The sequence below is a fragment of the Caretta caretta genome, chromosome 14 (genome assembly GCF_965140235.1).
Source record: "Caretta caretta isolate rCarCar2 chromosome 14, rCarCar1.hap1, whole genome shotgun sequence".
Classification (NCBI taxonomy): domain Eukaryota; kingdom Metazoa; phylum Chordata; order Testudines; family Cheloniidae; genus Caretta; species Caretta caretta.
In genome coordinates this window covers 36429493-36443069 of record NC_134219.1, presented here as the reverse complement: position 1 = coordinate 36443069, position 13577 = coordinate 36429493, and the positions used below count along the sequence as shown (strand labels likewise).

Genomic DNA, 13577 nt, shown 5'->3' with positions numbered 1-13577 from the left:
TCTAAGCCGTATGGCTGCACAGCAGCCCCTTAAGTGCCGCGGTGGGGAATGATGCTTCTCCCCCAGCCTGGACCTGTCATGGCCAAGGGAGAGGCACCTCTCCCGTGGCTCCAACCCAGCCCTGCCACTGCCAGGGGAGAGGCACCTTTCCCCGCCCCAGCCCAGGTGCTGCTACAGGGAGAGAGAGCTGGGGAGAGTCCTCTCTCCCCGCTGTAGCCCTGGGGCAGCCTGCACCCCAAACCCCTCACCCCATGCACTCCAACCCTCTGCCCCAGCCCTGAACCCCTTGACCCCACCCCTGCCGCACATAACAAAATTCATTCCGCACATGCGTGGGAAAAAATAGAGGGAACACTGGTGCCCACTATTATATGGCACCCACTGGCCCTCTCTTGCTCCCCACGTAGTCACATGGCTCAGTTTATGGACCCTGACCCAGTCTTGAGAAGAGCAAGCTAGATGTTCCCTTTTCTGCAGCCTTGTCTGCCCGTCGTGGCCGCTGCCCCAGCTAGTGGTCACACCCGTGCAGGCACCTGCCAGCGCACCTTCTGTTTGCGTCTCAGGTGGGCACAAGCAATGCTACGATACGCCGAACCTCATCGGTGCTAGGAGTGTGCACCGGCGCAGCTACGTCCCATCACAGACGAGGCCTCAGCCAGACGTGGAAATGTACTCCGCTTACCTGGCATTGAGACGGGCAGACGGAGGAGCCATCGTGTTATGCACTCATGAAGGCACCAGACGGGGAAAGCTGGGTTCTAGCCCCCCTCAGTGCCCTTAAGCCTGTCATGAAAGCAGCTCAGCCCGAGTTACAGCGGGGCAGAGCTGCAGTCCCTCCAAGGGGACATAGCAGTGCTCAGCCCAAGTGCTGCGAATATCCATTAGTGCCTGTGGATTAGCCATCACACTCAGCCCACCCCTGCTGTCCTCACCAGCTGCAGCGGAAGAGGGAGGCTCCTGTCTGGGGCAGCTCTGTTGCCTGCATAAGGCTGTATGCCAGGCAGGCAGCAGTGAAATACTTAACCCCACAGGAGCTTTTTCTATTTGCACAGTGAATTTTATTTTCCTATGAAACAGAGTGACAGTTCAGAGAGACACAGCACTGATGGGGTTACAGAGGCTAGAGTGAATGCTGGGCTGGACTTAGATACAAGCAGATGGAAAACCCCTCTGGTTAACTTTACCCTGTTGCATCTGTGTTCAACCAGGGCAACTCCTGAAAGCAATGGGGTTTAGGGCTGGAATCAAATCTGGACTAACTCCTGGAGTCTGCTCTCAATTGACACTGGAGTCACTCCAGACTGCTGTAACTTGCAGTTGTGCTAGTGTAACTCAAAAACATCATCCAACCTCAGGGGGAACCCCCGGGTTCGATTGCCCTTGCTTATCTCACATGTAACTCCAGAATGTGGCCTCTAGACAAGTTGGCTCCATTTACCAGTGGATCAGCAGGTTATCACAGACCACCACCACCCCCAGCCCTTAGGTCACCTACAGCTCATGCCCAACAAGCCTGAGCAAAACTGAGGCCCTGGGCTTCCAGCAGCCTCAATAAGGCCCCAAAACACCAACATCAAGGGCAACCCTGTAACACTCACTAGGTATTTGACAACATAGGGAAAGCAACAGAAGGGGAAGCAGGCTTTACGCTTGTTACGTGCTAGTGGCCAGGAGAAGGGGTAACATTGTGTTATGAGAGAAAGCATCCTATTGCTGAGGAAGGGGAGAGGGAATTGCAGCAGCTACATTTGCAAAAGGTGACCTGCAAAGTGCAAAAAAAAGGCCCAGCTGTTTATGCCTTCTTCCCCCACACAACTTGATTTACCACTGAGACATCAGGAGAATCAAGTCTAGTCTTCTCTGGCAGACTCACTGGAGATTTCAGAGATGTGGATCAGGAGCTCAAACGAGCAGGTGGGAGTGGTGAATCATTAACAAAGAGAGCTTTTCTCCCAAGTGTGTGTAGGGCAACTGAGTTAGTGGGGTGTTAAAAAAAAACAACCTGCCTGAATAACCTAATTCACTTAATCTCAAGCAGGTTCTTTGGTATGGCTGCCAGGTCTCCAGTGGGCTATAGTCTTCCAGGACAGGTGTGGGGGGGAAGGAGGGGTGGTTGTTAAAAAACCACCTAGGAGCGCAAGTCACATTGAAAGGCAATATAACTTGTGCTCCTCAGCATCTAAGCAGAGATTCCCAGCAGGCCATGGCATTTTCCAGGGTAGACAAGCTCTGAATTTCTAGTGTAATGAGAAGAGAAAAGTTTGGAGGAAAAAGATCATTTCAAACTTTCAGGCTCTCTTTACGCCTCAGAAAGCAGCAAAAAAACAAAAAAAACACCCCAACAACAACAAAGAACAGAGGGGCCAGGACCCCCACCCTTTGCAGGTCCCCTTAAGGAGCAAACCAGGCCAGGCGTGTCAGTTGCAAAGTGTGAGGGAGGAGCCCACGTAGAAGAGCCAGAAGAAAGGGAATATTTTCTCCGAGAAGGCGGCCGTGAAGGTGAAGATGGGGGCCATGTTATCAGCGTTGTAGAATGCCACCCACCCCCCTTCGTAGTCCAGGTAGACCCCGATCTTCCTGGGCCTCTCGCAGAGGGACAGGGGAGTCTCAGGGGAGGTGAAAGCCTGGTATTGGTCCCAGTTCTTGCCCTTCCAATTCAGCCCCACCGCCCAGATCCCCTCCTCGGGCGAGAAGTCGATCTTCTCCTTCCTCCTCACCGACTCCCTGGCAGCCCCCACAGCCCAGCTGTCCCCGTCCCCAACTTCCACCTCCCAGTAGTGCCTCCCCGAGGTGAAGCCCTCAGCCCCCAGGACAGAGAAGGAGTAATCGAATCTCTTGGGGCTGGCTGGCATGTCCTGCGGGGCGCTCCTCAGCCTCACGCTGCGCTTATCCTCGGACAGCACCAGGTAGGGGTTTGCGGTGTCCAGGTCTAGAGTTATATCGGCTAGAGAGAGGGAGACAGGGATTTAACAGCAGAGCTCATCCCTGGGGACAGCCCCTTACGCCACCAGATCTTCCCTCTTTTAAGCTGTGGTACTATCTGTGGCCGGGCAATAGCCTGAGAGATGAAGGAATCTGCAGGGGAAAGGGGAGGTCTCTGGGCCCAGAGACGCTGCATGCTCTTACAGTTTCCAAACTGTGTTTGCCTTTAAGAAAACAGGAGATTCAGGAAGAAATTCAGGGGGTCTGCTGAGGAAATGCAACAGGTGTTTGTCTCACCCTGCTTCGCAGCCGTCAGCATTTTGTTTCCTTATCCAAAAGGGAAACAACACGCTGAGGGGAGATTTTGGCTGAATTCCCTTCAGCCATCTCGCCAGGCCTACGCCCGCACTGTACTGCCACAGCAGCAGGGCTAACGTCAGTTTCCAGCATTGTTCCTGGGGCACTGGAAGAAGTCAGTGGAGGGAGGCGGAGGCTTACCTGTGTCGTTCTCCAGCTCAAAGCGCAGATTTTCTAGGGGAATGAAAGGAGAGAGAACTGAGCCCTGGCTTTCATGGGGATGAGCATCTAGACCAGGTTGAAAAAGTGAAACAATATCCACGAAAGCTTTCCTTCTGCCACTGAACCGGGGTAGGGAATGGGAAACAAGTTTTTCCATTACACTGGAAGACGAAGGAGTTTCCATTTTAGCACAAAGGCCACTGTTGGAAGACTTTCAAAGACCGCTTAATATCCCGTGTCGAAGGCAGTGGTTCTCAACCTGTTTACCACTGTGGGCTGTATATGCAGCTCCCTATGGCCTGGTCTACACTAGCAGGTAAGTCGATCTAAGTTAGGCAAGTTATGTAACTTAAGTCAACTTACAGCACTGTGTTATGTTGACAGGAGACGCTCTCCCATCAACGTAGCTTCTGTCTCTTGGAGAGGTTGAGTACTGAAGTTGACAGGAGAGCTCTCAGCCCTCGACTTACTGCATCTCCACCAGATCCACTAAATCGATGCTGCTGCATCAATCGCAGTGGCACCGATTTAAGACAAGCCCTGTGTGTTATGTGGGCTGCATCCACACAATATATATACTACCTGTAGGGCCCTGAGGATGTCCCATGGGCCACAACTGTGTGCCGATTGGGCCACAAGCCACCCATGGGCCATGGGTTGATAACCTCTGGTCTAAGGCTTCATTATAGACACCACTCAGAGCTAGGAAATGCCCAGTGAAGGGGAAAATATCCTATCCCTTGCAAGACACACTGTCACCAGGTCCTCACAACCCAACTCAGAACAGTGCCTTCCACAGCAAGGAGTGAGAGACATGCTACACACCCAATTCTTCCAACTCTTGCTATAAAACAAGCCCTCAGAGAAGGAGCAGCACATGTGGACGGAGCATATATGTGGCGGTAGGGGGTCACTGGAGGAGATGTGAAGTGATTTTGAGGACCACATGCTGCAACCTTAACCACGGGGTTGCTGCTGCTTTAGTCTAGCAGCGGATTTTAAAATTACAGGGTGGCAAGACAGAGACCACTGACTCAGGCACAGGTAAGGCCGACTGATATAAGTTAGGGACTGAGAGACCAGGTAAGCTACTGACGTAACAGCCCTCCCCAATATTACGGCAGCTATGAGCAGAGAAGACACAGATGCTTCCATTCACCTTTGAACTCCAGCAGGACTTCCTTCAGGACGGCGCTTTTCTGAGAGAAACTCCTGAGTCTTTTTTCCAGCTCCGCAAACGCAGGCTCCGGCTTCTGAAATGTCCAGTTCTCGCTGCTGGAGAGAAGGAGGACGAAGGGTTAGAAACAGGCCTGAGGCCTGGCCCCAGGAAACCTGGGAGCTCTCAGGCCAGTTTGGAGCTGAGCTTTGCAAGACAAACCGGGTTGTTGTGAGTCATGTGACTACAACCCCATGCTCCGAATGGCCTGGAACAGGACTTCGGAGGGCAGGAATGGAGACCCGTTCGAGAGCTCTCTGAATTCCCACTAGCCCAGTTCTCTCACCCTGGGCTACTCCAGGAACAAGGGGCACCAATCCCAGGGTTATGTGGAAAGAAAGGAGACAGAGATCCAGAGTGGGTGTATCTCACATAAAACACTAGGACCATAGACAGCACAGGTCTCCAGCGGGGATAGAACCTGGGCTCTCTAACACCAAAAGACAAAGCCCCTACCACAGAAGCTAAAGGAGTAATCCCATTGGCTGTCACATAGCAGCTAGCCCCTCCCCTCCTTGCTATGGCAGCTGCTAGCAGCACACATGATCACGGGCGTTGCACTCCGTGGCATTCAGTGCCGTTTCCAAGCCGAGCTGAGCGTGAAGGGGAGGGAGATGGAACCCAGGACTTACCCGATCCTGCTGCCGCCGCCACCACCCTAGAGAGGAGGAGAAAGAAGAGGAAGTCAGTGAAATGTGTCCCAGACTGGGGAGGCCTCTTGGACCTGCAGGGGAGTCCCCACTGGAGTCTGACACACAGGCTCCCGTTCAGAGAGCAGTTGCAACTTCCAGCTCCTTCCAGCTGGGATGTTTGCTCTCAGCAGCCTCAAGAAGGGTCAGCTGGGAGGTGGCCACAGGGGAAAGCATCTCCCCATGCACTTTACAAGAAGAAAAGATTTTCTGCCTTGGGAGCGAGAGCCCCATCCCCCCAAGTCTCCCTATCCTGCTAAACAGGGAGCTCAAGCGGTGCGGAAGGATGAGCTTAGGGGGGTGGGGGGCATTACAGTGCAGCATTCCTGGCTCCAACTCTTTGTCCTGCCACTGGCTTGCTTGGAAAGTCAGTCCTTTTCTGCCTCAACTTCCCTATCTGTAGAGCAAGCCTAGCAGTGCCCTTCTAGCTTCGAAGCTAAACTCACTTGTGTTTGCAGCGGGATTCCAGATGACTGGGAGGAAGGTGTTCAATGGGCACGTCTACACTAGAGCAGCCCAGCTCTGGCACTGCGGCTGAAGCACCGTAGCGTAGACACGTCCTACATCAATGGAAGGTGTCCTCCTGTCGCTGCAGGTAATCCACCTCCCTGCGAGATGGTAGCTAAGTTGATGGAAGCATTCTTCCATCCACCCAGCTGCATCTCTAGTGGGGATTGGGTTGACCTAATTACATCACACGGTGCGAAATTTTTCACAGCCCTGAGCAATGTAGCTAGGTCCATCTATTTTTTAGTGCACACCAGACCTATGTGAACAGGGGCCGCATTCAGATCTGATTCATACCAGTGTCAAGCTAGACTGACTCAGTAGATTTACACCAACCAGTCCCACTTGAGAGCACAATTTGTCCCACTGAGCTATTAACATGAACGCTGGCTGAAATTTACCCCATGATTTTTTTTTTATTTTTTTTTTAAAGTTCTCTTTTCCCAACTTTGAGATTTCATGGATGTTTTTAATGCAAGAAATCTCAATTGTTTCCTTTTTTGTAACAAACAGCTTTTGAAGCTTTTAAGTTCAAAATCCGGCCATGGAACAAAATGGACCAAAACAAATGCATTTTTTTAAAAAGTGTTCCTTACTGTGAAAATGAGATGATTAAAAAAATATATAAATTTAAAGGGGGAGTGGGTTGACTGGCTCCAGGTAGCATCTAGATAATGTATGTGTCAATTATGTTGTGAACTCTGAATCCTGGACTCCGACAGGGAATGGATCAGAATACATATGACAGACACATCCCTGTCGAGTGAAGGAGTTTGCAGTGGATCAGGACTCCTGGGTTCTACTCCAAACTCTGGGAGAGGAGCCAGGTCTATAGATGGGGTATCTGGGAGTCAGAACTCCTGGATTTTAGTCCCAGCACTGCAATCAATTTGCTTTGTTCCATGCCTCATTTTCTGCCTTCCTCTAATCGGCAAGATGGAAGATAATGATAGTAACCCTACGATATCTCTCACCTGCGCGGACTGGCTCACCGGCTGCTGCCCAGTCTCTCCTCCCTTCTCAGTGATCAGTTTGTCAATGTGGGAAATTTCTTCTGAGAGTTTAGAGACACTCTCATCCCTTCTTTGGGCAATGTCTCCGTCGAGCGCTTCCAGCCGGGACAGCAGGAACTGCTCCTTCTCCTCCAGGAACCCACGCAGCTCCTTACACTCAGAGAGGATCTTCTGTCTCTCGGCTTCTGTCTGTTTCTGCAATTACAGAGAGGGTGGCTCGGTAACAGACCATAAGTAGTCTCTCAGCAGATGGGGAGACTTCTTTAAAGAGAAAGGACAGAGCAGGATCCTCAGGGCAGGATCAAGCCCTTTAGCAGTAGCTCATTAACCTGTCACTTTTCCCTAGTCTCTGCATCTTGTGCCCCAAAATCTGAGGTTCAGTTTCTACTTTTTCTTCCCTGACAGTGGCAAAAAAATAACTGAAAGTGTGAATGATGCAGTAAGGGTTACTTGAGTCTGCAAACAGCCTGAAACAATATCTCTTAGAGACATGAACTTCACCATGTATCAAAATCATGTTAACTCTGAAGCCTAGTGATTACAAGGTAGAAGTCATCCTTGATAAACATTTTACCGCTGACCACAATAGGCGACAAGGGAGAGGGATGATCCTATTATGAAGATATGCTCCATGCACTGCAAATGGAATTTCGTTTGGAGATTGTGAGTGGGCAGAGTTCAGGAGAGACCAGAAGCCCTCACCTTTCCACAGAAGCCCAGCCGTGGAGAGGGAGGTGACCTGGAGTCTGGCCAGATGACCAATTCCTCATCCCGGTGAGGGAAGAGGAAGGGGAGGGGAAAAGGGGCACAGAGAAGGAACTAAAGTGAAGTCCGTATCAAAGGGGTAGCAGAGCGTGCGTGCCTCCTCTGTGATGGTTTCCAGCAGCCCAGAGAACAATATGGCTGCTGAGCTCTGCAGACAGGCAGTTCTTAGAGCAGACAACAGCAGCAGCATATGCAAGGGCATCTGCACCTTTGCTAACAGCAACAGCAGGGATTTTTCTCAAAACCTTGTCCACCTGCACTGAACCAAACTCTCCAGCCAGCCAGCCAGCCCATGTTCTCTCTCCCCATCACCCCCAGGGGCTACAGAGAAACAGGCCCTGCGTTTGCCGTCTCACTCAGGGCACTCTGATCCCAGGCGAACCTGGGGTGGAGGGTGGCTCTGGGCACATACCAGCAGCTCCTCACTTCTCTTCTCCTCATTGGCTTTGGCTTCTTCTCTGTCTTTTCTCAGACCGGCCAGATGCTCTTGTGGCGCCTCCTGGAAGAAGCAAGAAGGATCTTTGTTGGGATGGTTTCGCCACAAAGTTCCCAGATTTAGGAACACAGGAATTGCCAGTCTGGGTCAGACCAGGAGCCCATCTCCAGCCTCCAACACCAGCTTCTTCACAAGAAGGTGCAATAAACCCTGCAGTAGGGAATTATGGGCTAGTCTGCCCCCAGGCAAACCTTATTCTAGCTCATAGAGCAGAGGTGGCCAAACTCTGGCACGCGGGACCATCCTGCCTGGCCTATGAGCTCCCTGCCGGTGAGGCTAGCCCTCAGCCCCTCCCCCGGGCAGCATGGGTGGCAGGGCTGCGAGCTCCTACTGCTCTGAGCAGCACGGTAAGGGGGCGGGGAGGGGGGGTTGGCTAAGAGGCAGGGAGTCCCGGGGGGCAGTCAGGGGACAGGGAGCAGGGGGTGTTGGATAGGCGTGGGAGTCCCGGGGGGGCTGTCAGGGGACGGAGGTGTGGATAGGGGTCGGGACAGTCAGGGGACAGGGAGCAGAGGGGGTTGGATAGGGGGTGGGGTCCCAGGGGGCAGTTAGGGGTGGGGGTGTGGATAGGGGTCGGGGCAGTCAGGGGACAGGGGGCGATTTGATAGGCGTGGGAGTCCCGGGGGGGTCTGTCCCTCTTGTTTATTTTCTTTCTAAACTGAGCAGCCCCAGCGCTGACAAATCCTGCCCATTCACAAGTCTCTCTGGAGTCCAGATCATGCTCTATACCCACCTGTAAACCCCTTCTATTACTGCTTGACCAGAAATGAATACAGTATCCCAGGTGAGGGCATCTCACGGATTTATAGAATGTTGTTAAAATACCGACCTTGTTATTCTTTATCCTTTACGTAGCCCAACAAATCCAGGCACAAATTCTGCCAAAAACACATACAGCTTCCCTAGGAGCCATTGGGACTGCTCACTCGCATGTCTGAGGGCAAGACGTAGGCCTCTCTGGGACTTTGTTTCTTAGCTACACTTCATGCTCAACCATGCAGATGTGAGAAGAGGAGACAACAGGACAAATGGATCTTCAACCGGGGGAGGGGGGGGAAGGAAAAGGGACAAAAAACCCCAGGCACAATTGGAAATAGAGGAGCCCTCTTCGTTTTACCTCCCAGACAGAAATTCCGTCATGTATTGACATACCAAAAAAATCCATCCTGCCCAAAACAACCCACTGCAACCAAGTCCTAGCCCCTCCAACCTACTTCAAAAACCGAGTCCAAATCCACGCATCCCTTAAAACCCCAGCTCTGAACATCCCCAGACAGGGCAGCAAAAACACTGCCCCAAAATTAGCTCCCAGCCCCTGCCTCCAAATCTCCCACCCCTCCTGACATACCCTCAGTCATTCCAACACGACACCCAAACCGATCCCCCCAGCTCGGAACACCCCTACGTCCAGCTCTGCTCCTCCCACAACTGGAACCAAACATTGCCCCCCTCCCCTCAAACCCCTAGACGTAGAATCATAGCAATGTAGGGCTGGCAGGGACCTCAAGAATTCATCTTATCCCTCCCCACGCTAAGGCAGGACCAAGTAAACCTAGACAATCCCTGACAGGTGTTGGCCATTCCCTCCAATGGTGGGGATTTCAAAACTTCCTTTGGGAAGCCTATTCTAGAGTTTAACTACCCTGACAGTTAAAAAGTTTTTCCTAATATCTAACTGAAATCTCCTTTGCTGCAGATTAGGCCCATTGCTTCTTGTCCTGCCTTCTGTGGACATGGAGAAGAAATGATCACTGTCCCCTTTATAATAGCCCTTAACAGAACTGAAAACTTATGAGGGTTTTCCTCCCACTCTTCTTTTCCCAAGGCAACATGTGCAGATTTTTAACCTCTCCTCTCAGGTCAGGTTTTCTAAACCTTTTCTCTAACCTTCGCCCCCCACCTTAAATCCCCAGCTCCAGAGATCCCCTCAAATTCTCATAAAAATCCGCTTCCGATCCAGACTTTGGGGCTAGCATTTAGGCCTCACCCTGCAGTAGGAGCCTGTCTCAGTTACAAAGGCCTGCAATAAATTTGATTGTGTTTGTTTTATGTCACTAATCATTTCTGTTGCCCTTTTCCGAACCTTTTCCAATTCCAATATAGCTGGATGTGGCGACCACATCTGCACGCAGTATTCAAGGTGTGGGTGTACCATGGATTTATATAAAGGCAATATGATATTTGCTGTCTTATTATCTACCCCTTTCTAAATGATTCCCGACATTCTGGTAGCTTTTTTGACTGCTGCCGCACATTGAGTGGATGTTTTCAGAGAACTATCCACAATGACTCCAAGATCAGGCTATCCAAAGAAAGCTGATCAGAGGAAGGAAGGAAAATAATCAGAGCAGCCCGTTTCCTTCAGCCAGACGCAGGACTGACGTGCTTCCTTAACACCCGATTTAGATTCCTTCTTAATACAGGATTACCTTGCAGAAGATAAAACACACCCTGGCCTGTACAAGCCACCCAAGAGACACTTCTCCCAGGCAAAGCCATACCTCACGATTTTGCCCCTATAGGGTTGCCAATTTTGGTGGGATGTATCCCTGGAGATATCCCTGGAGGTTTAATTGCATGCCCGAATCTTGAATTAAAGATTCACCTTTAATTCCTGGAGACTCCAGGTTGGAAACCCTAGCAACACACCAGCTCCTGGCACAACGTGTATAGCACAGGGGAGTGCTGAGAGCCACTGAACCAAACTGGAAACCCCGTACACCAGCAGTTCTCAACCAGGGGTCCGGGACCCCTGGGGGGGGGGGCCGCAAGCAGGTTTCAGGGGGTCCACGAAGCAAGGCTGGCATTAGACTCACTGGAAAGAAAGACGAAGCCCCCCCACAGAGCTGAAGCACAGGTCCATGAGCCCGGCCACCCCGGGGCTGATGCTGAAGCCTGAGCACCATCGCTTTGCCGGCCCCCTCTGGTGTGGGGCCTCCATCAACTGCCCGGCTTGCTACCCCCCTCGGCCGGGCCTGGCCGTCATATGCAGAAAAGCAGCTGTTGGGACTCTCCGGTGGGCCGTGGAGTTTATAGCATGTTGGAGGGGGCCTCGGAAAGAAAGCGGATGAGAACCCGGGCTGTATAGGATGGAAACCGCTTCAAGCCGGGGGGTGCGGACGCACCCCTAGTTCCAGCACCGAGGCACCGGGCGGCTCTTCCTACCTTACAGCCCCGGGCAGCCTCTTCTATGGGCACCACCCGGTGGGCTCGGTGGTCCCAGGACAGGTGGCAAACCAGACAGACGGGCTTCCGGTCCTCCTGGCAGAAGAGCTTCAGGGCCTCCCCGTGCCGCTCGCACACCCCGGCCCCGGCCGCCCCCGGCCCGGCGGCCGCCTGGGCCCCGAAGCGCTTGACGATCTCCACGATGTTGGCCAGGGGCCGGTTGGGCCGGAAGAGGCGGTGGGCGACCGGCTCCCGGCACTGGGGGCAGCCCAGGCCGCGCTCCGAGTCCTCCCAGCACTTGGTGACGCAGGCGCGGCAGAAGTTGTGCCCGCAGTCCGAGACCATGACCGGGTCCCGCAGGTACTCCAGGCACACGGGGCAGGTCAGCTCGTCCTGCAGGCTGCGGGCCGGCCCGGCCGCGCCCTCCATGGCTGCAGCTGCAACCGCACAAAGGGCTGCAGGGGCCGCCGCCGAAGCCGCCTCTCCCGCGCGGCCCGGGCCCGAGCCCGAGCGGGGCCGCCGGGCAGGGGTGGCTCTGCACCGCAGCGAGCGCAGGCGAGCCCGGAGGAGATGCCAATCGCCGGGCCGGCAGCCGAGGAAGAGGGAGGAGAGGGGAAGGCTCGCCTGGGTCCTGCAGCAATAGACAGCGCAGCGCTCTCTCGTGGCTAGCTACGGGCAGGACTCCTGGGTTCTCTCCCTGCTCTGGGACGGGAGTGGGGTCTAGTGGTTAGAACAAGGGGGCTGGGAGTCAGGACTCCTGGGTTCTGTCCAGGGCTCTGGGACGGGAGTGGGGTCTAGTGGTTAGAACAAGGGGGCTGGGAGTCAGGACTCCCGGGTTCTGTCCAGGGCCCTGGGACGGGAGTGGGGTCTAGTGGTTAGAACAAGGGGGCTGGGAGTCAGGACTCCCGGGTTCTGTCCAGGGCCCTGGGACCGGGAGTGGGGTCTAGTGGTTAGAACAAGGGGGCTGGGAGTCAGGACTCCCGGGTTCTGTCCAGGGCCCTGGGACCGGGAGTGGGGTCTAGTGGTTAGAACAAGGGGGCTGGGAGTCAGGACTCCCGGGTTCTGTCCAGGGCCCTGGGACGGGAGTGGGGTCTAGTGGTTAGAACAAGGGGGCTGGGAGTCAGGACTCCCGGGTTCTGTCCAGGGCCCTGGGACGGGAGTGGGGTCTAGTGGTTAGAACAAGGGGGCTGGGAGTCAGGACTCCCGGGTTCTGTCCAGGGCCCTGGGACGGGAGTGGGGTCTAGTGGTTAGAACAAAGGGGCTGGGAGTCAGGACTCTTGGGTTCTGTCCTCAGCTCTACAAGGGGAGTGTGGTTAGAGCAGCAGGGGGCTGGGAATCAGGACGCCTGGGGTCAGAGGTGGACTAGGGTTTTCTGAGGCCCTTGACTAGAGCAAATGGGGGCCCCTCCCCACCCCTTCCATCTGCAGTCCCCTCTGCGCCCCCCGCCCCCGGTGCTCCTCCTGGAGAAATGGGGTTGGGGCATGGGGCTTCCCCTGTTTCCCAGCAGGAGCACCAGGCAGGTTGGGGTTAAATGGGTTAAAAAAGAGGGGCTGGGAGTCAGGACTCCTGGGTTCTATCCCCAATTCTGGGAGAGGAGAGGGGTTTAGTGGTTAGAGCAAGGGAGGGCTGGGAGTCAGGACTCCTGGGTTCTATCCACAGCTTTGGGAGGGGAAAGGGGGTCACTGGTTAGAGCAGCAGGGAGAGCTCAGAGTCAGGACTCCTGGGGTCTATCCCCAGCTGTGGAAGGGGAGAGGGGTTTACGGGTTAGAACAGCAGGGGACTGGGAGTCAGGACTCCTGGGTTCCCTCTCCAGCTCTGGGAGGAGAGTGGCATTTAGTGGTTAGAGCAGAAGGACCTGGGAGTCAGGACTCCTGGGTTCTATTAATGGCTGGGCCTTTGACCCCTCTATGGCTTTTGGGCAGGTCCCAGCCCCTCTCTCGGCCTCAGTTTACCTGTCTGTACATTTCCCATCAGGCTCCTCTCTGCCAGGGTGATTATTTCTCTGGATTTTTGGTTGGCAACTTGTAAAAAAAAAAAAAAAAAAAAATTATGCCTCTTGAGGGAGGAATCAAAGGCCCAACAAACCCACCCCACCAATCCAGTCTGCTCTGTTCACTAGCCAGCCAGCTCCCCAATCCCCCAGGCTCCCCTACTACCACTGTCCTTCCCCCTCATCAGCCCCATCCCATTCCCCAATCCTCTCCTAGCCTACCATTTGTCCCCAGCCAGACCTGACCCCCAACAACCCTTCCCTGACCAGCCAGGCCTGCCCTCCCTCCTCCAACCCC

At 53.9% G+C, this 13577-nt stretch overlaps 1 protein-coding gene across 2 annotated transcripts; it reads right to left on the bottom strand.

The window, feature by feature from the left end:
* Positions 1–1035: 1035 nt before the first annotated feature.
* Positions 1036–11870, bottom strand: LOC125621788 (E3 ubiquitin-protein ligase TRIM7). Of its 2 annotated transcripts, none has more exons than XM_048819097.2 (7): positions 11290–11870; positions 8044–8130; positions 6828–7061; positions 5290–5315; positions 4601–4713; positions 3421–3453; positions 1036–2944 (listed from the first exon to the last, which is right to left on the bottom strand). In XM_048819097.2, the coding sequence occupies exons 1-7, from the start codon at positions 11716–11718 to the stop codon at positions 2418–2420; spliced, it is 1449 nt and encodes a 482-aa protein (XP_048675054.1). In that variant the 5' UTR covers positions 11719–11870; the 3' UTR covers positions 1036–2417. The 2 variants fall into 2 exon arrangements, with proteins under 2 accessions (XP_048675054.1, XP_048675053.1); XM_048819096.2 differs by having other exon boundaries at positions 4601–4716; positions 11290–11868.
* Between the last annotated feature and the right edge of the window lie 1707 nt (positions 11871–13577).